The sequence below is a fragment of the Tinamus guttatus genome, unplaced genomic scaffold (assembly GCF_059628265.1).
Source record: "Tinamus guttatus ecotype Peru unplaced genomic scaffold, ASM5962826v1 Tinamus_guttatus_pri_ptg000067l, whole genome shotgun sequence".
In the NCBI taxonomy this organism is placed as follows: domain Eukaryota; kingdom Metazoa; phylum Chordata; class Aves; order Tinamiformes; family Tinamidae; genus Tinamus; species Tinamus guttatus.
This window is the reverse complement of record NW_028288601.1, coordinates 2,741,714-2,769,544: the sequence shown is the minus strand read 5'-3', so window position 1 is coordinate 2,769,544 and position 27,831 is coordinate 2,741,714. Positions and strand designations below refer to the sequence as shown.

General features: G+C 43.5%; 1 protein-coding gene across 2 annotated transcripts in view; it reads left to right on the top strand.

Moving 5' to 3' along the window:
* The window catches only part of SKAP2 (src kinase associated phosphoprotein 2), a 513,964-nt gene that overhangs the window by 110,651 nt on the left and 375,482 nt on the right, over positions 1-27,831 (top strand). The window contains exon 12 of one of the 2 annotated variants that reach the window (XM_088519719.1): positions 705-806. In XM_088519719.1, the coding sequence (XP_088375845.1) occupies positions 705-797 (93 nt within the window). In that variant the 3' untranslated portion in view covers positions 798-806. Of the gene's footprint in view, positions 1-704; positions 808-27,831 lie in introns of those variants that run through there. The other variant, XM_088519720.1, reaches the window with a different exon arrangement.

Below are 27,831 nucleotides of genomic sequence, written 5' to 3'. Positions count from 1 at the left end.
AACTGCTGTTAGGATTGATCTTAAAATATTTACCTCATAGGAAAAAAATTAAATTTGGATCCCACTATACTTTTACTCGGTATAGCTTTTGGAAGGTATTATTTCTTTAAACTATTATAATTCATTTTGTTTCATATTTATCTCACTAAGCCTAAACAAATTTCAAACGAAAGTACATTAGTCATCTGTCAGACATATGAGATCTGCTGTAGAATTTTCTGCAAGCCTAAAGCAATAGTAGACTTTGTGCATAAAAAGAGACTATGTATTAGATGCATAGAGTTCCTTTACCATTGGAGCAATGTATTATTTTTAAAAAGTTGGTTGTAAGTTCCCTAGAGTTTCGCCTTGTGAAACTGAAAGCATCTCAGTTGGTAGCATTGTTAGATGAGTTACAAGGACAAGATGTTTATGCCTGTGAAGAATATAGGATGGAGAGATCAGCTATTTTTAGTATGTGTTGTAGAGAAGCGTGGCCATAATTAAGAAATTTTCCTCAGTATGCCTGGCCTTTTTAAAATTTAACTTATCTCCTTGCCTAATTCTGCCTGTGAATGCCTCTAACAAAAAGATATAATGTTTTAATTTTCAGTTGAAATGATTATAACTGTATATAAGAGGAAGCATCCATAAGGACTTGCATACAAAACTCTATTGCATTTATATCAGACTAAAGGTTAATATTGCATATTGTTTTCAATTAGGAGTACAATAGATTTGGCTGGTGGGTAGGAGAAATGAAGGGAACCATTGGCTTGGTGCCTAAAGCCTACATAATGGAGATGTATGATATTTGAGAGGCCTGGGTAAGTACATTTTAATCCAATCTTCTGTAATGGCTTATATGTTCCCTTGTTCTCTGTTTCATAAGTATTTCTTTCCTGGAACCTTTGTAGAAGTACTGTTAACATAAAGATTATGGCAAAATATATTGAAGGTTCAATTAAAGCACTTCTTCTGGGATTCTGTATGAAATATTAAACCACAGTGTGCAAAATAAAACAGGATACATTTTATAAGTGGTTTCCTTTTCATGATTTTTTTTTTGGGGGGGTGGGTGGTAAAATAACAGTTTTGTTACTTGAGTGATATACATATATCTATCTATACAGAAATCTGTGGAAGGGGATAGATATTTGGACTGGGCTTTATGCGTTTGTCTGAGTCTTTTTTTGGCTAATGATGAACTGCCAACTTCCTTCTTCCTAATCAGGAGAAATCTGCAGCTGAAGCGGGGAGCGATGTGCAGCTGCAGTTCGTAGACCCAGCCTCTGAAGGAAGATTCTGCCGTACACATTTTGTGGTTTCGGTAAATGGAGTCGGAGCACGGCCTTGTGTATATATATTAAACACTGAAAACATTGAAAATTGATCAGCCGTCTGAGGAAATGTTCATCTTTTTAAAGAATTCTAACGCCAAGAAATGAAATAGGTGATAATTAACATGTGAGGTACAAGCAATCAAACACTGCCTGTTGCTTTTTGCTTACACTTATTAGCAGCTCTCCATATTTTAGAGGTTTCTGTTGTTTCATTGCACTTGGCCCTGTTTTTCTGTTACTCAAAATAAGCTGAACTCTGAAAGCAGAAAATTATTATTCACTTCATGCATGTATTAATCTTTTGATGTAGCAGTTTACTGTACATTTTGTGTGTAACTTCCTAGGAAAATCAAAGGAAATTCTTATGTAACATTGCAAGTTCTAAAGATGCTTCAAAGTGATTATTTTTACTTTTCTACAGATTTATTTTTTCCATATATTTTTAGTATTGTCAGATAATATTTTGTTATCAGAACATTTTTCAGTATCACAAAATAAAAGATTGCCTCCTTTGCTACTATAAATCAGTTGGTAATACTGCTGTGGATGCAAACAGGAATCGTGAAAAATCAGCAAAAGACTTTGATTAAGAAAAACTTTCGTAGATAAACTAACATGAGATAAATGGTAAGTGATTTTTTTCAGGGTTGGTGATTAAATATTCTTTTTTACCTGTTGCTTACAGATACTTTCTACAGAGTCAAATCTGGATATCTTGTTATAAGCGTAACCTCCGGTACAGACTCAGTTCAACATTATAGATAATAAGGGATAACTCTGGACTTATCAGTACTAAATCTAGAACTTTGTGGCAAAAAGCATTAGTGAAAACATTAAAACAAAAAAACAAAGTAAAATATTCTCACTTGTGCACAAGGGCTGGGCTGGACAAGTCAGAGTTAATGCTTTCACTCCTCATCTTTTGGGGATGTGTTTCGCTGTGAGTTGCAAGATCAACTTTTTTGAATCCTCCCACACACTTGATTTGTGAGACCCTTAATCTGCCAAGGAGGCAGGTCAGGCCAGTCTGCGACTTGCTGAGCCTGTGCAGGTCCCCGTGTCCTTGCTTGCGCTGTTTATGCTTCAGGCAGGCCCTGGAAACAGCGTGGGTTAAAAGGTAACATTAGTTTAGAAGGATCTAATTCGGAGTTTAATAAGCTAAGATGCTGTGTTTTGTTTTAACTAAATTTATTTTTCTTTCTGGTACGCAGACTTTGAGAAGGAGTCAAACAGGGTAGAAAGCTTTCCTACGATCTTTATTTTTTAAAGAAATAGTCATTGAAATTGATTCTGTATGTTATCTGCAAGGCATTAAAATGATAGATTATGGTCTTCAGATCTTCCACTACTTTTAATTCATCAAGCGTACTCGGGGCTTGTGTACAGAACGGGGAGCATTAATACTGCGCCTATAAAAGCTCCCGCTCCCTTGTTAACACAGCAGCGTAATAAATCTGCACCCCCAAACGTCTCCTCATTAATTACGCAGCGCCCGGAGCCGCCACCATCCCCTCCTCGGCGGGGAAAGGAGCCCCTGCAGGCGGCAGCGCCCAGGGCGAGGCCCCGCGGGCGGCGAGGCCAGGCCGCGGCCTGCGCGGGCCCGGGCGCTCCGCGGGGCCGGGCTGGGCTCGGCGGGCCCGGGCTCTCGGCGCGCCGGGCCGGGCGGTCGCTGCGGCGGCTCGGCAGCAGATGGCAGCAGCTTTTCGTGGCACGGGAGCAGCCGCAGCCCCAGCCCCGTCCCCCTCCGGCGTCTGCCGCCCGGGCCCCGCGTCCCTTTGCTTTTGCTCCAGGAGAGGGAGTCCTTCCCCCAGCGATAGGGAGCCGTGAAGTGGCTTTTGTCTATAGTTCCCCTGGCCCTTTGGGCTTTTTTCCCCCTCATTCTTTTCCTTCCCCTCCTTTCCCAGTGCCCACGGGAGTTATATAAACAAACTGCCTTAAAATCCAGAGCGGGAGAGCTGAGAGGGATGTTCTGTGGCTCGCTGGTAGCGTCTTGGACTAAACCAACAACGCAACGCAGATAAACTGTTTAGTTTAGGGCCTTGCAAATACCATAACCTTTTTTGGATAAGAAAACTGCCCTTAATACCACTTAAACAAAACCCTGTGTTAGAAAATTGCTTTATTTACATCACTTAGGTTCCCTTTGCCTTGCTGTGAGCAGGAGGACAGCTAACTTTTTAGAAAGGGGGATAGTAAGTAATCTTCTGTACAGCATTTTACTCGATTATTTGCTCTGTTCTGAATCTGTACGGTACTGCCATTAGATCTTACAATAATGTTCTAGTCTGCAAATTTTTAAGGTTCAAATAAAGTTTAATTGTTTGCAAACTGTTATGATGCTAATAATTCAACAGCCTGCTGTGTTACTAATGAAATTACTTTGTTATGATTAATTTGGAAAATAGTGTGTTGATTGTAGTAATTAAGCACAACAAGGTGAAGTAAATGATTCTAATGCCATCTGGCCTCCAGACTGAATGAAGAAATGAAGTGGGGCTGTCATTTGAATTTATTCAGAGAAGTAAGGGTAATACAAATGCGTTTTATTGCTAAGGCACCCGGATATAACCATCCCACGGCCTACAATTATTTCATGTACTTCTGCGTATAGCTGCCTCGCATTTTGCCAGGGTCTAGTTAGGATTTACCTCCCTGTACTTGCTGCCTCTAATTGCACATGCTGACGGTGGTGTATGTGCCGGGTTCTTCTACAAGCGAGGTCTGTGGATAAGATTTAAAGACATGACGTGCATCAGCTTACCCTTTGCTCCCCTCTTACCGATAAAAAACTTGCTTTGATTAGACATAAGCCAAATGTGAACACTAATTAGGATCCCACCATATATACGAAGCCACATGCATAAACTTTGGTCTTTTTGTCTCTGCAGTTGGTGCCATGATGTAGCATTAAAAGGAGCACAGACCTTTAAAAGGAGAATAACCCTTTATATCCCGAACTGAAGACCATTGAAATTGAGAATTCCTTCTGGATCAGACTGTTAGAACAGTCAATATAGTCAATACAGTTTCAAAAAGTCTTTTCCCCAGTATTCAGTGTGTTCTTTCTGAAAGAGATGCAATTATTTTCATAACCTGAATTAAACAAAAAGGAGACTCAGTAGCCAAAAGATAGAAATCTAATTTTCTATTTCGGGTAGAGAGAAATGAAGTTGTAGATACAGAACCAAACTGGTGATATAAAGCTCCCTGGGATCAGTAGGGAAGATGCAGAATACTAAAGCAGGGTGGCAGTACGCAGGTAGGTGACCATGGGATGCTGTTCAGCTGCACAAGCCTTCGGTTGTTTCTCCCATCAGTGCCCCTCAAGCTGACAAGAAATGTCTCATTAATATGTAGCTGTGGGAGTATGTGTGTGCATGGAACCCGTATAAAGAGCTTTGTGTAGCACAATGTACTGATAAACCGCGAGACCTTCGCTAACCAGATGTTCTCTGAAGTTGACATTTCTCAGACAAGTATCTGCTTAATTCCATCTTTATTTAGAGAAACACTGACAGGGAGCCCAGGGAAGAGTGTGCTGCCAGAGCTGCATCTCTATTTTAGCATTTGTTTCCTGCTTTCCATCCCTTGTCATGCTGTGCGGGGCCAGCACCAACAGGTTTCAACCTACACAGTTGAAATCTGGGATTTGAACTGGTATAAGCACCATGTTTCATGCCTCTGGAATGAAATTGTGACCTGGCCAGTCTCTCCCTGCTAAAGGAAGAGCTAAAGGGAAGCCAGGATCGTGGCACGATGTGTGAATCAAAGAGGTACCGCTTCTCTCATCGCACTACACTGCCAAGGAGCATGCATTTCTTCTCCCCATTGCATTGTAAAGCAAAACAGGCAGTGATAAAGCCTTAATCATTGTATTATGGCCATTTATGCATTTATTTAGGAATGATTTGGTAACTGGGTCTAGACATTTCTGCAGGGTCCAGACAATTCTCTCTTTGCTGCCTGGAGCTCTGCTCTTATTCAAAAAGAGACCTCACCACAGAGAGAAGTTCACAGGGAACTGGGTCCAAAGCAAGCTAGAGAAACAACCTCTGTGCTGAAAGATATGCCACCATGAGTCAAATTTAAGGCCTGAGATGTCAGCTCCTTCCTAGCCTTCTGGGAAGAGCAAGTCTTAAAATAATGGAAAAAAAAAAAAAGGAAAAACACAAGGTGTCATCTTGTAGGAGTGTGTGGGAGAATACAGCATAGCGATGCAGGCAGCTGGCAAACAGGAGCTGCTGCTAGGCAGAGAGGCAGATAGCTGCAAATGCCACTGAAACCCATTCAGCTAAATTCATTTTTTGCAAACTGGTGTGTTGGAGCTTTTATCTCAAAGCATCCTGCAAGTCTCCCAACCCGAACAACAAACTTCATTCACCCTCTGTTGTAAAACAAGTGCTACTCCATAAAGATATTTGATGGTTAATGAGCATTTTACAGCAATATTTGAAAGTTTATGCTGTGAAATGAAAAATTCTGCATTCAGGTACAGTAGAAAGGAGGATTTATGCTACCAGAAGAGCATTACCAGTTTGGCCACTTCCAGCTTCCTGAAATGGCTTGCATATTTGTAAGTTGTGCCATGGGACTTAAAGCCACAAGCAATCAGAGTTTTGGTTTTGCATGTTGTGCTGCAGGCTGGGATGTGCAGCACCCCAGAAAGGCCCCACGCGCGGAGCTGCTTGGGCTAAAGGGAATCGTGTGACCAGGATCCCTGTCAATCCTGCCTGCAGCAGCAGCGCAGGGGGTTCCTTGGCAGCCCCCCAGGCCAGAGCTGGCCCAACGCTGTGTTTCAGCAGTCACGTCTGATGAGGGATGATGAGGGATGAGAGGAGCAGAGCAGAGAGAGGTTGGCAGGTGAGGGCGACCTGGTCGTGCCCCTTCTCAGCCATTGAGACTTCCTTCAGTTTGGGTGGGAAAGATGAAATCTGCAGCTGTGTGGCATCAGGGAAGCCAGGGGGCCTTCTCCATTGCCCTGTTCCAAGAGGACTGCCATTTTCCCCTTACATTTAAATTAAGAGGCAGCCGGGGATGAATGCACATATGTACATACATGTGTACATGAGGGAAAGAGCAGATTTTATTATGTATTCACCTATAATCAGGTTTTGATGCCTCCTTGTTTCTAAAAGGTACTTACATCTGCATGGTCATGGCAGTATGACTATAGGTTTTTATTATTGAAAAATGGTATTTCTATAGTGTTTTTATGTTATTTACGTCTGTTTAAGGGCTTGATTTGAGTATCTTCCCTCTTCTTTTGCTCCACATTGCCCATCATTACAGTACTCTTTAAGCACATTATGTTAGGAGCCCGTCGTTAAACATTGTTTGTCTTTGGTGGCCTCAGTTTTTGTTTGCATGTACCAACAGAATACTCTGGGCTCATTTTTTTACTACATCTTTTTTTTTTTTTCTTCCCCTATCTTCAGGCTAATTTTATTATTAGTTTTCAGATGCCAGATCAAAATGAAAGTAGCGGTTAATCTCTGCATCTAAATTTCCATTACTTCACAAAAAAATAGACACACCATGTTATCAAATGAGATCCCCAATATTGCTTTGGAAGGGCTATAATGAAGTTCGCCTCCATTCAGTTTTTGAGCTTCTGAGGTTGCCACCATGTGGATGTTGGCGTCTGTTACGTGGGCACCTCAGCCTAGAGCGAGGCTGTCCCTGCGACCTGGTGTCTTTTGAGGGCTGGCCGAGGTCACCTCTGGGCCGCTGCTGCCTTGTGACCTACCCTGACCAGAACTGCCCTCCCCTGGTGTCCTGGCGCGGCTCCAATCCCTCCTCAGCTCAGGGGTTGGGTTAACTTCTGAGAAGTGACGCGAGCAAAGCCTCAAAATACAAATACGTTGTCCACAATAACCTCTCTTACTAAGCTGTTTTTATGATTTGCACTCTGTCTTTTGCTGTTGTCCTGCATCCATATGTCATGCAAAGTTATGAAGAGGAGAACACGTGCAGCTTCCTGAAATACCAGATTGCTACAGAGTCCAGTCAAACCTGTCTTTCGGGTGCAGAAAAGCGTCATGATCTTATTGGTATCACAGAGACATGGTGGGATAGCTCGCACGACTGGAGCGCTGCCATGGAAGGCTATGTGCTCTTTAGGAAGGACAGGCTGGGAAGGCGAGGTGGTGGAGTTGCTCTTTATGTGAGAGAGCAACTGGAATGCATGGAGCTCAACCTGGGAGTGGAGGATGAGTGAGTTGAGAGCTTGTGGGTAAGGATTAGAGGGCAGGCTAATGTGGGAGACACTGTGGTGGGTGTCTGCTACAGGCCACCTGACCAAGACGAGGAGGTTGATGAGGCCTTCTATAGGCAGCTGGATATTGCCTCACGGTCACAGGCCCTGGTTCTCATGGGGGACTTCAACTACCCCGACATCAACTGGAAGGACAACACAGCCAGGCACAAGCAGTCCTGGAGGTTCCTGCAGAGCGTCGACGATAACTTTTTGACACAGGTTGTGGAGGAGCCGACGGGGAGAGGTGGGCTACTGGACCTCGTGCTATCAAATAGGGAGGGCCTAGTAGGAGATGTTAAGGTGGGGGGTAGCCTCAGCTGCAGTGACCATGAGTTGCTGGAGTTCAGGATCCAGCGAGGAGCAGGCAGGGCTGTAAGTAGCCTTGCGATGATGGACTTCAGGAGGGCCAACTTTAGCCTCTTCAGGGACCTCCTCGGAAGAATCCCGTGGGCTAGAGCTCTAGAAGGCAGGGGGGCCCAAGAGAGCTGGTTAGTTTTCAAGCGGCACTTCCTCCACGTCCAGCAACAGTGCATCCCTGTGTGTAAGAAGGGAGGCAGAGGGGGCAGGCGACCTGCGTGGATGAGCCGGGAGCTTGTGGCAATACTCAAACAGAAGGCGACGGTATACAGAATGTGGAAAAAAGGACAGGCCCCCTGGGAGAAATACAGGAACGTAGTCAGGGAATGCAGAGATGCGACAAGGAAAGCTAAGGCGCGGTTGGAACGCAATCTGGCAAGGGACGTTAAAAATAACAAGAAAAATTTCTTCAAATACATCAACAGAAAAAGGAAAATCAGGGAAAACGTGGGTCCGCTGGCGGATCGGATGGGCACCCTGGTTACAAATAACACAGAAAAAGCAGAGTTGCTGAATGCCTTCTTTGCTTTGGTGTTTACCAAGGGCAGCCCATTAGAGCCCCAGGCCCTAGGGACAAGAGAAGAAGCTGGTAGAGAGGAAGACCTGCCCTGGGTAGAGGAAGATTGGGTCAGAGAGCACCTAAGGAACCTCGATACCCCAAAATCCATGGGCCCTGATGGGATGCACCCCAGAGTGCTGCGTGAGCTGGCAGAGGTCATAGCTAAGCTGCTCTCCATCATCTTTCTCCATCATCTTTGAAAGATCCTGGAGAACAGGAGAGGTGCCGGAAGACTGGAAGAAGGCCAATGTCACGCCAGTCTTCAAAAAAGGCAAGAAGGAGGACCCAGGCAACTACAGGCCAGTGAGCCTCACCTCCGTCCCCGGAAAAGTGATGGAACGGCTCATACTGGCCGTTGTCTCCGGGCACATGGAGGACAAGAAGGTGCTCAAGAGTAGTCAGCATGGATTCACCAAGGGGAAATCTTGCTTGACTAACCTGATAGCCTTCTGTGATGAAATGAGGCTGGATAGACGAGGGGAGAGCAGTGGATGTCGTCTATCTTGACTTCACCAAGGCTTTTGACACCGTCCCCCACAACATCCTCCTGGGCAAGCTCCAGAAGTGTGGGATAGATGAGTGGACAGTGAGGTGGATTAGGAACTGGCTGGATGGCAGGGCCCAGAGAGTGGTGATCAGCAGTGCCGAGTCTAGTTGGAGGCCTGTAGCTAGCGGGGTCCCCCAGGGGTCAGTCCTTGGTCCAGTCCTGTTCAATTTATTCATCAATGACCTGGATGAAGGCACAGAGTGCTCCCTCAGCAAGTTTGCTGATGACACGAAACTGGGAGGAGTAGCCGATACCCCAGAGGGCTGTGCTGCCATCCAGAGGGACCTGGACAGACTGGACAACTGGGCGGTGAAAAACCTCATGCAATTCAACAAGGCCAAGTGCAAGGTCCTGCACCTGGGGAGAAATAACCCCAGACACCAGTACAGGCTGGGGACCGACCTTCTGGAGGGCAGCTCTGCGGAGAAAGACCTGGGTGTCATGGTGGACGACAAGTTGACCATGAGGCAGCAGTGTGCCCTCGTGGCCAAGAAGGCCAATGGAATCCTGGGCTGCATTAAGAAGAGCATCTCTAGCAGGTCGAGGGAAGTGATCCTGCCCCTCTACTCAGCCCTGGTGAGGCCGCATCTGGAGTATTGTGTCCAGTTCTGGGCTCCACAGTACAGGAGGGATGTGGAGCTTCTGGAAAGAGTCCAGCGCAGGGCCACAAGGATGATCAGGGGCCTGGAACATCTGCCCTATGAGGAGAGGCTGAGGGAGCTGGGCCTGTTCAGCCTGGAGAAGAGAAGGCTGAGGGGAGACTTGATCAGTGTCTATAAGTACCTCAAGGGAGGGAGTGCAGAGGATGGTGCTGGTCTCTTTTCAGTGGTGGCCACTGATAGGACTAGAGGTAATGGCCACAAACTGAAGCACCAAAAGTTCCACAGGAACTTAAGGAAAAATTTCTTAACAGTGAGGGTGACAGAGCCCTGGAACAGGCTGCCCAGAGAGTTGTGGAGTCTCCTTCCCTGGAGATCTTCAAAACCCGCTTGGACGCAGTCCTGTGCCACGTGCTCTAGGTGACCCTGCGTGTGCAGGGGTTGGACTAGATGATCTCTAGAGGTCCCTTCCAACCCTAAGCATTCTATGATTCTATGGTTTGAGAATGTGAACCTCAGCTTGCACCAGTGGTGGCCTGGGGCAGGCTTAGGCAAGCGCTAGAGGAGAGACACGTACCCAGTTGGCCCTTTGCTCAAAACTGATCCCTACTAATGAGCGGGTAACGTTACCCTGAGTCCTTCGGCTGCCTTGTTGCTGCTGAGCACCTCTAATGAGGTCAGTGAGCTGGTAATTTATGTAGGTCGTTGTACATCAGGTGTGGATCAGGATTCTGAGTTCCAGCCTGCCGTGGCAGTGCAGCAGCACATGATGCCGTGATGTGATGCACTCTGGTCTGCGTGCCCTGTTTATCAGCCAAGCTGAGGGTTTCTAGGAGTGTATGCAGCCCACCTGGGGAATTCATCATGCCCGTGTCATTGGACAGGAAAGGTAGCGCATTTCAATGGGGTTTTATTTTACAGATTCTGGTTGGTCTCCTCCTAAAGCCCCCCATGAAGGAGACCTTCATGAACAGCATCCTTGCATTTGAAACTTGCAGAACACGTTTTCTATTAATTCAGTCTAAAAATAACCAGAATGACACTTATGGAGCATTGAACAGAAAGAGCACTGCCTACTGACCAACTCCTGAGAGCATATTTATTTCATTTGGTAAACAGTGTCTGATTATTAATTAATTATGATAATTCAGGCAATTATTTCAATAATTCTGTCTAGTTAACAGTAACAGTAGACATACTATATGCTAAACGTATTAACTGAAATTACAATAGCTGTTCAGCCTGCATTCATCATAATCCTTATTAGCGTCTGCCCTTCCTATGTCTGTGGGCTGCTGAATGTTCTGTTCCTCCTGAATGTTGTCGTATCTGCTGGTGCTACAGAAAGAATTGGAAATGTGGGCAATTGGCAATGACACAAATACGGTCTGTCGTTTACACTATGTGCTTCTTGAAAACATGGTCAATTCTGAGAGTATAGCCTGAGACAAAGGAATCTATCCATGTAACTTCTGCTTAACCACTGAAAAAAATGTTATGTGGGTAAATGTTAATCTGAGGGCATGAGATTAACTCCTTACTGACAGTAGGAAGTGTTAAGTCATGTATTTTTTATGGCTTTTCCTGAAGTGCCTACTAATGTGAAAAAAAGAGATTTAAAATCAAGTTGCTAGTGTTTTGGAGAATAACTTTTGTGCTTTAAACAATGCCCTAACCATTAGTTGGCCATCTGGATGTAGGATGCCAGTTATCAGTGAAGTATTTCTTGCTGTTCAGCCCTGCTCTGCATAGCACTTACCCAAAACCACAGAATTTCCTGAAGACACCAAGTGAATGACTGTGTGCGTTCTCATCTCCAGCTGCCCCGAGCGGGTCTCCCAAAGGGTGAGATGCTCCTAAGCGGCTGGCAGTGTTTTGCCCGCCACCCATTCCTAATTCCCAGGCCTGTGGATCCTGCCCCGTTGTGCCGGGGTGCGTGAGCCCCGGCGCTGCTGCAGGCAGTGCAGCTACTCCGGCCTTACACAGCTGCCGTCAGGAGCTGCATCTGACCCCCCGTCACCTCCCTTCCCCTCCTCAATCTGAACTGTACAAGGGCAGGTATTACAATGGTCTCCAGTAACCTTTATTATAGACAGCTGCCAACGGCAGATGAATGTGTTGGCTGTGCCTCTATCCTTTCAGCAGAAGAGCAAGTGTGTAATCATGAGAATTTATCTTGGTATAGGAGTATCCTGACACAGAATTGTAACATCTGTATGTGGGCCACAGTATATTCTATTTTCCGTGGGCCAGATTTATTGCTCTCATAATTAAGTGCAATTCCAATAACTTAATGGGAGTTGCACCTTGTGAAGGCAGGAGGAAACGTGCCTCCCGTTCAGCCTGAGTATCTGCGTGCTGCCGGCTTGGCTTTGGCTGCCACGTCTGGGGGGTTTCCTCCCAGCCCATGGTTGGGACGTGTTTAGAAGCAAGTGCGACCTGCCCATTTTCACCCCCGCCATGAGGAGGGCCAGGGGGACTTGCTGTTGGCTGCACAACTTGCTTGTGCCCCAAGGTTGCTAAATGGGAACGTGTCAATCAAGAGATGCCATTAAGAAATGGGAGGCTGAAGTTGCTCCCAGCTAGGTTCAGGGTAGACACGAGTTAAAGCTCTTCTGTGGTCAGGAAGGCTTCGGAGTATGTTGCCTTGAGCTTCTGGAATTTTCATCTCCATAGGATTCGGAGAACTAGCAGGGAATCCACTCCCTTGCTCGCGGTGCCCGGGGTAGGGGCAGAGGGGACCAGACCCCTTCTGGTCCCCCGACCCATTTTTACACAGCTCTGCAAGTCACCTGCTGCCGCTTACAAATGGGACAGTAACGGGAGGTCTAGGCTTGGTTTTCCTTTGATTGGGATGCTAAAAGTAATCCTGTCCTTTGGGTTAAAATGCTCTTAATGCTCCTTCAACCTCACAAGTTCCAAGCAGGAACCTGGTTCCCTCCCAGCACGGTGCTGGTTGTTCAGGGCTTTCCCACAGCGGTTCTTTTGGCCAGCAATTAGCAGCTTTTAAACAAGGACTCCTTTCAGCAGTGACATTGCCTCAAAGCATGTTTGATTGGATCCAATATTGAAACAATTTTGAGAATATGAGACATTGCATTTATTCTAATTGTCATGAAAAACATTTCACTCATGCATTTTTAAGCAAAATAGCTACAATTTCAAGTTGTAGCCATTTATTCACCTCAGGTACTTAAATTTTACCTATCACTTTGATAGGGGAAGGTGCCTCACGGGATAAAGAAAAATACAAAAATATTCTTCAGTCTTGTCTGTTCTTTCTTTTCCTCCTTTCTACAAATGGGAAGGGATTTTTCCAGAATGCAGTCAAGTAAATAGAAATATTCTTGTTCTTATAATAGGCTGTGGATTAGGTCTACCTGGAAAGGATCATCCTCTTTTTTTTTTTTTTTCCTTCTTTTCCTCTTTAATTAAATATGTGACACACATGTAATTTTGGTAGTATTCTTTATCTCTGTGAGAAGTCCTTTTAATTCTTTGTGTAAGAAACTGTTCTGTGATGTGGCTACCTGATTTTATTGAAACTCTCATGTCAGGGAAAAATTATTGCTTTCTCTGTCAAAAGTGACAGTAATTACAAGTCCAAATATATAGCTGTGATTGACTTGTGAAACTAAATCTGTAATATTTCAAGTTTGTAAGTTGACTTGTGCAGCTTTCAAGAAATATAACCCAGCATTTTCTGTACAAACTGTCATCTCTTTATCCATTTCTTTTATCGTCTTTGTTTTTATTTGTGAGGGCGGGGAGTAGACGGCATTTATATTGTACGTACTGGGTGGCTTTTAGCAAGTCTGCTTCTGAGAAAAAAATAGCGTCCTTTCAAGCTAAACGGCAGCTAAAGGAGAATCAGGAAGGTTTAAGCACATGCTTCCTTTTATATGGTCTTCTTTCTGCATAATCTTTCAGCAATAAATACTGCATATTGATTCCTTAATTGTAATGGAAGGATACTAGGACGGGAACAACATTATAGCCTATTTACTGCCTTAATTTTTTAAAGGTTTTTAAATTTTAAAGTGGATGTTGTGCTAAATGCAGTGCTACACTCTTCTATGCAGAACTTGATATAGAAGGACTTTCTCAGCAGGTCTGCGCCACTGAAAGCTCCCTCTGTTTCGGCTGCCTTCCTTTCACTGCCCTTTGTGAGAAAAAAGAAAAATCTGTAATTGGCCTTCAGGCTCTCTTTGCATATAGGAAATTCACATCAGGACAAACAAATTCTTTTAGGCTGATTAATGAAAAAGCCCCCAGATTGGGCTCTGTAGAGAATTTAGATTTATGCAGGCTAGGAATAAAAGTTTAACTTGCTTTTTTGCTCAAAAAAAAAAAAAGTGCAGTAGTTTCTTGGTTATTAGTGAACATTTATTCAAAAGTGTTTCTGAGCGCTAGGAATAAAAAGTGATCTTCCTTTAACAGAAGAAGAATAAAAGGCACCTATATATCAAACAGACCTGCATACCCAATACTGGCTTAAGGACTTCTTAGCAGTGGACTGTTCTCTCTGCCTAAAAAAAAATAGAGCAGGAAAGCTTTATCTTAAATATCATGTAGTCATTTAGCTGGACTGCAAAAAATAAATATAGGTGTGGGAGCTATATATATGTACGGTCACAAGGAGACACTTAAAAGTGGCATCCGCAGTCTGCACACAGCTTCGAACATACAACAGCAAATTTGGAAAGAGGAAAGATGAAGTTTCCCTTACAGGAGAAAGCATTTTCCATTTTATTTCATTATTTCTAGGCTGTTGGGTATTTGAATGATATTGCAGTTGGGTTTTTAATTTTTCTTGTTTCCTTTCCTTTTTTTTTTTAAATTTTATTTTAAATCCAAGCCAGTGAAGCAAAGCCTGGGAAGTAGTAATTTCTTTGAATCTTAATGCAGTCTGTCTTCTTAATGAGCCTACTGCACTGCCCTGAAAACAGCCCTTTACAAATAAACATGCTGAAAGTGATTTAGCCACAATGTCCAGACTGTGTAAACATCTAATTATTACAATAAAATTGTCAATAAATATACATTACTGCTCCCCTTTCAAACGTTAACCAACTTCTTCTTTGCTCGCTAAAAAGGTATAAATTGTATTTTTATGTCTTGGTGGGTTTTGTTTCCATTACCCTGCTTGCTGCTCTGCAGACAAAAGAACGCAGCCGAATGTCTGAGTTATTCCTGGATGCTGAAAAACTCCTACAGTTGTTTATTAATGTAGACTGCGATGTAGCCTTTCACAGTGAAATGAACTCAGAATTTTCACAATTCGATCTTTAGTCATGGTATTTTTATTTTGTTTAAAAAAAATTAAAAAGCTTTAAAACCTGTTATTGTAATTGCTGCAACTCTGGGGTAGGCACAGAATGAAACCCCGCTTACTAGCGGGAGCAAAGGACATAATGCTGCGGGAGGACGGGCAGAGAAAATAGGAAAACGCAGTCATTTCCTCCGAAATATTAAGTTCTGCTTTCAGAATTACGGTATCACGTTGGCCATAATCGTGGCCTAACCTCCCCCCTCCCGCCCCCCGCACATACCCCCTTTTCACATTTCTTATATAAGCGGCACATTAACATTAGAAAAGCAGAAGGATATTGAATTCTAATGAGGTCTGGCCTGGATATGCCGGGCTGGGAGAAGAAAGAGGAGGATTCATTTGTATGCTGGGAAGCAGGCCGCGCTCCGCGCGCATCCCGCCGCTCCGGCTGCCCGTGCCCATCGGCTGCTCCGGCTCGGGGGGGCCTCGCTGCCGCGAGCAGCATCTGAGCTGGGCAGAAAACAGTTAACCGCTTTACTGCTACCTTTTGTTATATAATGACAATTTAATACGGTGCCTGTTTTTTTGTTAACCCGCTCTAAAAAAGGTCTTTCAAATGGTTAAATTAATCTTCCGATTAGCTGTGCCTGCCAGGTAAAATATAAGGAGCAAAATGATGTGGAACGTAGCAGTGTAAAATGTGTTAGCCAGGCATGGTAAACATGTCTATTTTAAATAATCAATATAATGACAGGGCAGCCATTTGCTCAAAAATATTTTAAGAAATACTTCTTATTCGCTTTTACTGCCTGTTTCTGCGCTGCTTTTCTTTTTTGACATTGAAGACGCTCGGCAGAGCGACGTGCTGCTTCAGAACGAAGAAAGCAGCAACGCTGACCAAAACTGAGGCATAAAAGAGCCGTGCAAATTGCCACGTAAAATGATGTGCGCAGAAAGGCAGGGGGGAAGCGAGCGAGGGCTGTGCCAAACAGATGGCACACCCTGCTGTGTTTTTGATTGAAAAAGAAAGGTAACATTTGCAGGCACGTCAAAGAGACAGTGATCAGCTAAACAAATTGGTCTCCGAAGCGCGGCAGTGCTGGAGCGAACCCCGCTGCAGGGGCCGAGCGCGGCCGTATTTCACGGTAATGCCGCGTGCGCCGGGCCCGGCGACGCGTCCCCCCTCGGCAGCCTTTGTTGGAGCTGCAGAGCGCGCCGAGGAACCCGCCGGCAATCAGTGGTTATTTATTTGTGTTATTCTTATTATTATTTTTTATTTGTTCTTTTCCCTGCTCGTCTCCAAACGACATGCGGGGACGGCCCGGCGGGTCCTCCATTTGGTGTGTCAGGTGTCCGGGCCTTGCGGGGGAGCGCGATGCCAAGCGCGGAGCAGCTCCGCGTGCCTGCGCTCTGCCCGCACGCAAACAGCGCCGAGGGCAGGGGCACGGGGGGGCCCGGCCCCCCTTTTTTTGGGCTCATCTCAGCTGGCAGCCTTATTCCGCCTCAGTAAAGACAAGGTACAGAAATGTCCTTTGGGTGACATTCAAAACTCGATATAAATCCTCTGCTTTATGAGACTGCAGTGCAATAAATTACTTAGCCTAATTGTAGATGTAATGAATTACCATAATTAGTCATGGGCTACATTAAATTAATCAGCATGGTACATTATTTTGCTAAATTACATCTTTGCCTTCCAAAGCCACCAGTGCAGCAATCAGTGTTTCTTGCAAGAGGGGAATGATGCTGTAATGAGCAGCCTTTCTGCTCCCAGAATAGTGACAGGATATGAATTTTGATGGGAGACAGAAAGGTTTGGAGACGCTGGAGCCTCGACTTGTGCCCGAGGTGTCTGCCGTTGTTAATGATGCCCCAGTCCTCCTGCGGGGGAGCGCTGGGCTGTGTCTGCTGAAGGTTGTGGACCGTTCTCCGCGCCGGGGAAGAAAAACACTTAGCTCGTGCTTTAAGGCAAATAATATCGCTGATACAACAAGTCACCGAGCAGTGGGGTGGCAGAGATAATGTCTGCGGAAATATTAATAGATTTAGAATGTTCTTTTACATTGGTTGATGGGATTTATAGTTACCAGGTATTTATTATTATTATTATTCATACTATTTGGATCTGAGTTAAAGCCTGTAGCTATTTTTGTTTTTTACTTAAACCTCCAGCTGTTCAGAATCTCGCTGTTGCTGCGCAGTGACTAAGTCTGGAAGCAAACCGTACTTGAGCTGAATATTATTCACTATTCAGCAAAATGTTGTTGGGAGAGCTCCAGAGTCCCACCTGAACACACATGCTCTGTTTACAGTTTTATTTGGGGGCTTATAAGTATATAAAGACTATTATTTGGCTTGATGAATAGTGCAGTTTATATTTCAGATACATGAATCCCAATTATTTCAGACATATTTCATAAGCCAGAGATAGCTTTCCTGCCTTTTTTTTTTTTTTTGCTTTTCCCCAAGTACTCCGCTTGCAAGATTTGTCACTTTACAACTTCTACACTTCAGAACAAGTTGGTTCAAATATTTGTTTATAGTCAGGATGTCACCACATGACAGTCTGTGACAGAGATTCATGGCACTGTCCTGCAATAAGGTTAATTATCCTGGACTTGAAATGAAGGATGCTGCCTCGTTGCTGTTGTTTTGTTTTCTGGAAAGGCAACATTCGCGAGCTTTTAGTTTAAAGGATACATCTGCTGCCTAAATGCCCATCTGTGTAATGAAATTAGAGTGGGATTTTTTGTGCTCTTCTTTGGCATTTTTGTCGTCTGCCTGCCTGTCTTGGTTTGCAAACAAGACCGCACGGATAGGAATGGGAAAAAACAGAGAATGGGAGCAGTTCTGATAAGAGTGCAGCATCTCGTCCTGCAAACATGAGCTTAATCCTGCAGCCTGGTCAGGAGAAAGGGCCCCGCACAAAGCGTGGTCACATCTGCAGGGAAAAATGCATAGGGATGCAGAAAAGCCCTGTTTGTAATTTGTGTTTTTGTCCTGGTGGGAACCCATTTAATTAGTGCAAGAAGGTATTGAATTTTAGCTTATCATGCATATTGTTTTCCAGCTGTACAGAAGATTGCCAAGTTTCTAATGGCCTGACCCTACTCTGTAAATCAGCGGTAAATTGCGGCATTTACACTGAGCAAAGGCAAAGGGCTCATTCTGTTGGGTTTGCGCTGTCACAGGAACCTGGGCTAAGGGATTAATGGTCTGATGTTAAACATCTGTCCCCTGTCTTTGGGGGGACGTAAACACACAAAGAGGGAATCTAATGCCATCTACTAAAAGATCTTCAATGAGAGGGAGCCCTTGCTAACATTTCCATCCAGTGGCACCTCAGACACATTGCCTCTTTATGCTAAAGCCCCACAGCACTAAGGGCCCTATAAATAGTCTCCATGTGACAGCTCAGAGAAGAAGAGAGGTTTCCTCTAGACATTAGTTGTGCTAAAAGATTCATCATTACCTGCAGTCATGAAATAAATCTTTGATACTTACAACTATAATATCCATGCTCTACGTTTTATTGCAGATATAGGTAGACAGTCATTATTTCTGACACTTTCTCAGCATTACAAGGAGTACTCTGGGGGAACAACTAGTGTACAGTCTTACAGAAATAGATTGATATAACCGCATGCAAACCAGTTACTTGCAGTCAATATAATATTCCCTTAATGATGTTAAACAGTCATGTGGATTCCAAGTTTAATGTAAAAATCCTATCTTCAAACAACCACAGTTATCTGCAAATTAAGTTGCCAGAAGGGAAATTTATTTTTTCATCATATATTACTCCTCAAGAAATATATTACTTGGAGCAGGATATATATATGTGTATATATATGTATATTTACTATTATCGTAGATTATTATTTAGGGGACATTAAAACAAAACAACGGTCAACAACAATCAGTTTACAGCACTGGTGGGAACAGGGAAGCACAGCACGCTGTGATGCTGAGTGCTAAAGGAGGCTGTAAGTGGTGATGCTGTTGGTAGATACTACTGGGATGTAAATTTAGTGAACATTTACACAGCAAATAACTTCTCATACAGAAGAGGTGCTAAAGCTGGGCCGCACTGTACTGGGACATCGCAGCACTCGGGGCGCCCGGATGACTCGCTGAAGGTCCAGCCGGTTGGGATCCAGGTCGGAGAGAGCCAGCCCGGATGGACTGCAAAGCTCCTGAAGTGAGGAGGCGAGTTTGGGGAGCCTCTACACAGAAGCCATTTAAAGCCCCTCGTTTTGCCAGGCTTGGGCCCGCGTGGTCACGACTTAGCATTCAGCAGCGCTGCAGGAAGTCGCCAGAGCGCTCCTGATATCAACGCGCTTTGACAACCTTATGCATCTTTCGCTGAAGTGTGTTTGAATAATGCGGGGCTTTCATCCTGAGGCTACCGAATGAAACTGAACACTGTATGTGTTAATATTTTGCTCATAGGGAGAAAGATTAATTGTACAGGACGCTTGCCCTGGGTTCTGATGCCCGTTTCAAAGTCCTCCTCGTAGATCCGTCGACGGGGCCGATGTGGCTGTGGTTTCCTGTCCACGTCTGCCAACGCAGGATGCACCGTGAGGACCGCGCAGCGGCGCTTTGGGAGAGGAGCAAAAGGCGAGCGTGCCCACGCCGGTAGCCAGGGGCTATTTCTTTAGTTATCAACTTGTTTTTCTTTTGTGTTGCCCTTGGGCTGGGGAAATGCTGCCGATTGGCCAACTGGCCATTTTTTAATAGCCAGTGGCCGGCGTCCGAGCAAGGATGCGGGTGAGCTCAGCAGCGACGCGAGGTGCATTGCAGGGGGCAGCCTGCCAGCCCGCGGCACATCACGGGCGCGTGGCTCTTCCAACAGAGCAGAGCCCTTGCAAATAAGTGACACCGGCCGGCCCTGCTCCCGCGCTCCTGCCTCTGCGCGCCATCGATTCGCACCTTCGCCTTCCCAAAAGGTCACGGCGGTAATTCCCTCTGAATTGTGCTAAGTGAAAATAGTTTGCAGAGGTAATACGGTTTCTGCTTGGCTCCAGTGTAAACAGAACCCACCGCTGTTTATTATTGCTTTAGTGCGTTTTAATTACATTTATTTGCCCTGCTCTCACACTGGATCAAGGAACTATTTGTAAAGTTGTGAGGCGAGTGACCTTCAACATTATGTGACTCGGTTCTGCGCAGAGATATTTTATTTTTCTATCATGTAAGATGTGCTGGAAGCTCTTATCATAATACGATACTCACATTAAAAATTTAAAGGAGAAGAATAAAAATTGCCTTTCCCCCCTTGTCTTGTCATGCATCTGTCCATTTTAATAAGATGGAAGTATCCACAGTTCCATGACTGTGGTACTAAATGTGCTTGCTTTTTGTAAAATATCATTGTAGTTAAGCAAACAGCCTTCTCTGGCTTGACTAGGGACAGATTGTTCCCAACAGTTTGTTTGACTAACAGGCTGTATAATGCAAGGAGTTAACTTGCACACACAGTTCGCGCAACCCGAGTACCCTAGAAAGATGACAGAAAGCTGTGGCTGCTCTGGCATATATTATTTCAATAGCTGTGCTGCAATTAGTGACTTTGTGGTCTCTCTGGTTTACAGTACTTGCAAGCAGGGTTCAGCTTATGAAGGAGAAAGAGAAGGCAAGGTTTTATTCACAGAACAATCCTTTCTGTCTTCTTATAGATTTTTTCCCCCTATGTTTGCTTTGTTTAAAATTCTTTTACAGTGTCAACTTTATGTGCATCAACATTGTAACTCAGGATTTGCCTCTATATACAATGATTATTATTCACACAGCCACAATTCAGACTGCTCTTGAAATGCAAAGTGAACTTGGGTCAAGGTCACACGCGTGGTTTGGCGGAGAGGGACTTTGCATAGATCAGGACTAGACCACAGCAGGGTGTACTTTTTGCCCCAGAGGCGTTACCTAAGGAATCCAAGTAGTTTATTAATCTGTTGGATTCCAATATTTTCCTCTTCTGCCTCCAAATGGAGTTACTGAAGGGCAGAGCACTGCTATACATGTGCCTTGCAACATTTTTGCAGAGGTGGTATCCGGTGTATGAGGGAACACGGGAAAGCACTTCCCAGTTCATCATCTTCAGCAAGGATGAGTTATATATGTAAATATGGAAGCTTAAATACAATATATTCCCAGGTGCCCCTATTTAGTCTCAATGCAATTGCCATAATTCATTCTGCAATTGATTCCTAATACACTTGAATACATGTGTCTGTAGCATGTGGATGTAATAAACAGCAAGACAGTACGTGATAGCCTATCTAACCTTGTTCATATAGATGAAACACTACAGATCTGAAATCCATTCATGCTCCCTAAACACAATGCCTTATTCTGGTTTTCTATTCATAGTGCTGTGAATTTGTCAGCCTAATGGGACACTTTGTAGATGTTTTCCTTTTTAAGTGCTTTAACGGGGTAGCCAAAATTGAGCCCAGCATTTTGTATTGTGGAGGCTGGAATTGTGTAGCTAGCTGCATAAAATTTAAGTGGTGTTTTGTTCTTCTTCTCTGAGATGGATTCTGCCAATGTGGAACTGCTGTCTGCCTTTCACTTATGGAGTAAAATCAGCCCACAGGTTGCTCAACAGATTACAAGATTATTCTGTATTTTTATTTGTTACAGATGTAAATGTTGGTGGGAAGTAGGCTGGTTAAGTAGGCAGAGTACACAGCCAAGTTTCCATCCTTTTTCCCCTCCTTCCCCAGACTGGAAGGGCTGTGGCAGGGATTACGAGAACAGCCAAACAGACCCCAAACCACCAAGGCCTGTAAGCAGTCTTCTGCATAGTGATACTTCCCTAAACTACTTGCCAGCATCCACCAAATCAAAGATCAAGTACTTCTTAAGCAGAAGTGACTCAGTACCATTGGATTTTTCCTCCATGAAAAAATGAAGTGAACCTCACTCAGTGTGAAGGCTGACAAATTTTGGAGCATGTTCTTACCGTGAATGCTGCTGATCATTCCAGACTTGAGCTCTTGATTATTGGAGGTTTGGATTGACTAGCACTGATATTAGGTTTGATATTGGCACAATGATGTGCCAGCCATAGAAGTTTGTGTTTGAGAGCTAAGGCAGAGGGGTACCTGGCCAGGTCTCTGCTCCAGCAGTGATTTAGGATGTAGAAATGTGGAGAAGGTCAGGACCATCTCTGAAATACAAATTCTTCTTTACAATTGTGACACAAAGAACGTCTTGCATGAAAACAGCATTGTGACACTGTTAAAGGTCAGGATTCTCGAACCTAAGCTAGTCGTGGGTTCCCGAGCCTCCAAACATGCCTGAGTTAAGAAGAGAGAGTTGTTCCCTAGAACTGCTTAAAGCAATAAAAGTGAAACATTCTGAGTAATTCTGAATTAGGGGACAGTGATACAGGATGAATCATAGAATCCTTAAGGTTGGAAGGGACCTTCAGAGATCATTTAGTGCAACCCGTGTGCACACGGATGAAGAGTTGTAGAAATAGTAAGCCTGAGGGCCTTGAGAGCCTGATGCACAGAGTAACTTCCCTGAAGATGCACAGCATCACAGTAACCTCCATAATAACAAATAAGCACTTCTTTCCCTACATGTCCATGTGCCACCTGTAAGACTGGCTTCATGGATCGGCATTGCAGAGACCAAACAGTGCACCCAGCCCTGCACATCTATTGATCTACCATGTCTTTCCTCGGACTCGTGGTTCAGCCTTTTCCTGACCCTTTGGGATGCACCCCCATGTAGGCTTCCTCCGTGAAGGACTGCATTTATTCCAACAAAAACTAGCAATCTGTGACATTGTTTATAATAGGGAGAAAAAGTCAACATCAGAAATCTTTTCTGTACCATGTAACCTTTGAGATTTATCATAGCTTGGAGTTTCTCCCAGGGTTGACAATAAGGTGACAGAATAAGCTGTCTCACGATTACTTTTTTTTTTTGTTTATTGGCTCCCTGTGTATGAAAAAGCTCTATAAATAATAATCACTGATGCAGGTAGGTACAGTTGCTAAAGACACTTAACCTATTGGCTAAAACTGTCTTTTGAAGTGGTGTTTTCCTGCCTTGTTAATATGGGGGCAATAGAGCTGCTAGTGGAGAGAGAGCAGAAGTTTGGACTGTGTTGGTTGTGTACTTTGTGAACTTCTGCAGCAGAGAAATGTCAAGGTCAGAACATGATTGAAGAACCTTCTTCCTCTCTTGAAGTCGCTGTTCCTATATGATATTGTTTTCCACTGTAGAGATTCTCTTAAAAATGAGGTTGAGATCCCTAAAGAAATTGCTTCAATCAGCAACAGTGCTTAATGACTGTTAATGGGAAGTGGAGATAGGATAGTAAGTGTTACTTTGATTAATAAGAGAACTGCAGAGAATTTAAATTGTGCCACTGATGGATTATTTTCTTCAAGCTTGATAAGCGCTTCTCATTTGTTCTTAAATTTGGTCAATACTGTTAAAGACAGCAAAATGAAGTATAATTAATTCTATTACCACTACTCAGACCCAGTGTTACTGGGAAACAGATTACGATGCAGACAACAATGTTAGGTAACACCTGTGACAGTTTTATCGTATGAGGACCCCTCAGCACTAAAAAGTCACGCGAACCGTTTCTCTTCCGCAGCTAGAAACTGCCCAGCACTCATGGCCTTCCTGGACATGTGCTGGTCTGCCACAGAAATATTTTCAATAAAGAAAATAGCTGGTTCTGAAGTATGCATACAAAAGAGCTCCAGATTATTCCTCACCTGACATATGGGGTTATGGTTATTTGACTTTGTTCCTATCCCAGTTATCTCAGAGTTAACAGTATCACTCAGGTGGAGTAACAAGTGGCTATGTTGGGTTCAGCATTACAGGATAAGACCCTAGAGAAATTAAGAGACTATATGGGCTGGGATGGAGGGGTGAGGTGACTTTGTTCCACTTGAAGATAACACCATATTTTATCTGCAGATGCAGCATTTTGTGAATTTAACTACCCTAATGCTGCTAGAATCCAATGCAAAGAAATTTATTAGAGTGATATTTTCCCAAAAGGATTATCTGTATCATGATCATGTATGTTTCCTACCAGTCTTGAAGTTCAGCGAGTGTATGTCCTATAGGTTAATATGGCCTGTGCAATAAATAAGCATATTATAGCAGCACCTGTATGCTCTGGTTAGTCACTTTTGGGTTAGGCACTGGCAGGCATTATAGTCTTGACTCAGAAGGCTTCTGCATACTCTTAAATGCTGTCTTGAAGGGAAAGTTTCCTTAGCTGGGAGCACTGGGTCATTGACTGACATCTGCAGAGGTTCTGGTCATGCATTTGCAGCAGGATATGATCTTACCGGCAATGGGATGTGCTAGTCCAACCTATGCATTTAGGAATAAGGCAGCATAGACTCTATGATGGTGTACCTATAAGTTATCGTTAGGCTTTTAAACAAACAAAACCTATTATTTGCCTTGCACAACAAGTAAGAAAATACACTGAGCAACAGACCTTATTGAGATCTCTATGTCATTTCTTAAACTGTGTTTTATAAAACAATGATCAGCAGCACATCCATTCTCCTGTCTCATAAGAAATCCAGGCTTTCAAAGGAATAGGGAAACTCTTCTGTGCTTTCATTAGAGGTAACTGCAATTATCACTTAATTTAACAGTCTCTGGCTACTTCAGAGTCCATGCTTCTCCAGTTCTGACTGCAGAAGTCACTGGGTGAGTTATTTCAGATTAATTTGAAACCAGAGTGTGTTGGCTAATAGTATAGTTATAAAATCAGTGAAGGTCTAATTCTGTTATTAAAAATGTAAAGCTTATGTATTATGAATAAAGGACTCATTCTCTTCCAAAGATACTCCATAAACATAATTTCTAAGGGGATTAGAAAAACTGAGAATGTATTTCCAATGTGAATTTCGATGCAGTGGTCTGTACTCTAGAGTGCAATAATATGTTAAAAGACTCTCAGGTTGGAGGTCATGTTTAAAATTTAGAAGCAGAGGATGAAAACCTAACAATTCCTCTGCCTCTGAAAGCCACTGTGTTTATAGCCTTACTTGCATTCCACATAGGAAAGAAAACAACTGAATATCTTTCATTTACCTGATTTGTTGGCAAGTACTTGTGAGGGCAGCTCATAGGGAGTGTGGTGACCTGCCTGAATCAGTCCTCGATTTATAGCTCTTTTAGGAAATAAGGGCAAACGCTGATACTAAATAAAAGTTGGACACCTTTTAATTTCAGATGTCATAAACCTTGCAAGTAGTTAAAGAGGTGGCACCCACCACATAAAGAATAGCAGCACCAGAGTAGCGGTGGTCTTTGCTCTTAAGGCAACCGCAGAGTAGTGTCTGGGTCCAGGACACACATTTTTTTATATATGTTTTAGGGGGAAGGCTTTGAGACCAAACCACAAGCATCATTTACTTACCATTTCTACACAGTAAGACACTCCTAGGTGATCCGGCAACTTTTGGAAAAAGGACAGGTAGCATCATATATAGAGTCTAGTGCACCAAAGACAAAGGTACATTATATTGTAAGCATTATTTCTGTAGAACTAACCAAAGATTTGGAGTCCAAATAAACCTTTCTCTCCTTTGAATTTTTCTGTTATTCCACTTTAGTGTCTGTCAGCTTGATACAAAACCTCACATATGCCTCTGTGTGTGTATATACGTTTGTTGCCATTGTTTTATTATGCAGTGCAATGGAAATTGCAAAGTTGATTCACAGTGGAAGAAAGGTTTATCCTATATCCCACTTTACAACAACTCTCTTGCAGAATTAAGGCCTGTATATTTCAAGGATTGGGGTGCTGTAAATGTACTTTTCAGAAGGTACTTTAATAGTGTCTTGTTTGTCAAAAGCCAAGGTTTCAATAATGAAAGAGTCCTGTGTGGACAGAGTCCTGGATTAAGATTGGAGTACGGTTTGTTACAGCTATGTGGTAAATTTATTAAATCCTATAAAGTTTCAATTTATGCTGTAATATCCTATGAAAGATGGAGCACACAAAACTAATAAGTATGATAGAATTTCTTTCATTTATGAATTGTATTGTTGATGGTGCTAGAACTGCCATTTTCAGAAGCAAGATTATTTATGTTAGAATAGTAATTTCCTGTCTCACAGTTTAATTTTGTAGAAGTTCATTACAGATTGAAATACAATAAGTGTGGTATAAAAGCTAGAGAAATGCCTATATAATGTTGCAAGTTGTTGGAAAAGGGAGAATATATGTGTGTGTGTGTGCATATATAGCACATCCTTATACATGTATATATGAGTCTCTATTGTGAATACACTTTTCTAGAAACGGAATGACCTGTCCTGAGGCCGTTTGCCTGGGTTGCTCTGTTGCAGGGAGGTAAAGCCACTTACTCTTAGACCTTGTTTTTCATCATGCTTCTAATTTTCATAATGTTTCCTAATGCATTTTATAGTTTGCAAAGCCTAGATGCAAAGTCTGCCAAAATTCATTTTGCCTGCTGGAATCAAATCTCATTCTTCACTTCCAAATTCATCGAGTTCACAGGTTAATGAAATCGAAGTCGTCTCAGTACGCTTTATCTTCTTTTGGCCTGCCCATGTTTTAGAAAGTAGTGACCCATTTCTTCTTAGATGCTGGCAAATCTCCAATAATACTTGGTTCTTGGAGGCAGAAGCACTTGCAGAATTTGCACTATGATGTGGAAGAAGTGTTTGTTTGTCTGTTTGTTTTTTGCCAGATGACCAATTCAAGCTTTGCAGCCTGGTTCTTGCAGGAGTCTGCTGTCGTGCTGCTTTACCATTATATGCTAGACTTGGCAACAATTTCCTATCAATACAGTGAGTGAAGCGAGCGGTCCAATCCTGCAAACACATGGCTGAGAATTGGGACAGGAGTGAAGAGTCCTCTTTTAAGCAAAACAATTTTAAATGGACAGAGAGAGTGAAAGTTCAGGAGCGTTTTTAAAAAGTCTACTTGAAGTTGTACAGAGGTGGACAGGGCTTGGAAAGATGCAAGGAGCCATCAGCAGTTTTGGAGATAATGATTTTCTTTAGTACTCGTGCTCTCAGCAGAGCTTTGGCTTTGGAGTGCTGATCCCAGAGGACATGCTAGAGAAGGAAATTGCAGCCATGAAGAAGATACGGGCCAAGTTTTCAACAGCAGCAGAGTGTTTTTGCAGTCACATCTCCCGAGGCCAGGAACCAGCAGGCACTGCAGGGAAGAAGCAGTCATTCCTCTTCTCCCAACAGCTCGTGTGTGCAGCACTGCCCTTACACCGAGCGCTCTGTCTTTTGTACCATTCTGGCAATATTGCTGTTTATTTAGAGGAAAAAATGGACTTTTGTGCCAGACTAATGTGATAAACGCTCTTCAAGGTTTCCCACCCCCCAGGTCCTGCAGATCTCCGGAGTGCAAGTCCTGAGGATGAGCAGCAGGGAGGAAAGGCAAAGAGGGAAGGGCGAAGAGAAACCCCGGTTTGCCAGACCGCACACAGGCAGTGCTTGGCTGGATGGATTCATTCCTGCCCTGTTGCCTTATTGCCAGTCCTGCTCAGAGATAATTCTGCAGTATCCACTGGCACAGGCACTATAATGTGCTTCAACTAGTAAGGTGAAAAAAAAAAAAAAAAAAAAAAAAAGGATCTTGATTTGTGTAGCCTGAATGTAACTCACCACCATTTTGGAGCGAGTCTGAGAGTGTTATCGCCATTGGCTTGCTAGGTGAAAGGCTTTTCTATTTAGCATTTAATAGAGCAAAAGTGACTCTAAATTTGTTAATATTCTTTAGGTTATATAGGACAAATTACAGATAAGTGAATAAGTAATGAAATTTGTAATGAGAATTTCTCAAGTATGAAATGTTGGCGCAAATTAATTGTGGGATTTTACAGCTATTATAGTTTATATCATAAATGCAAAAATGACTAGG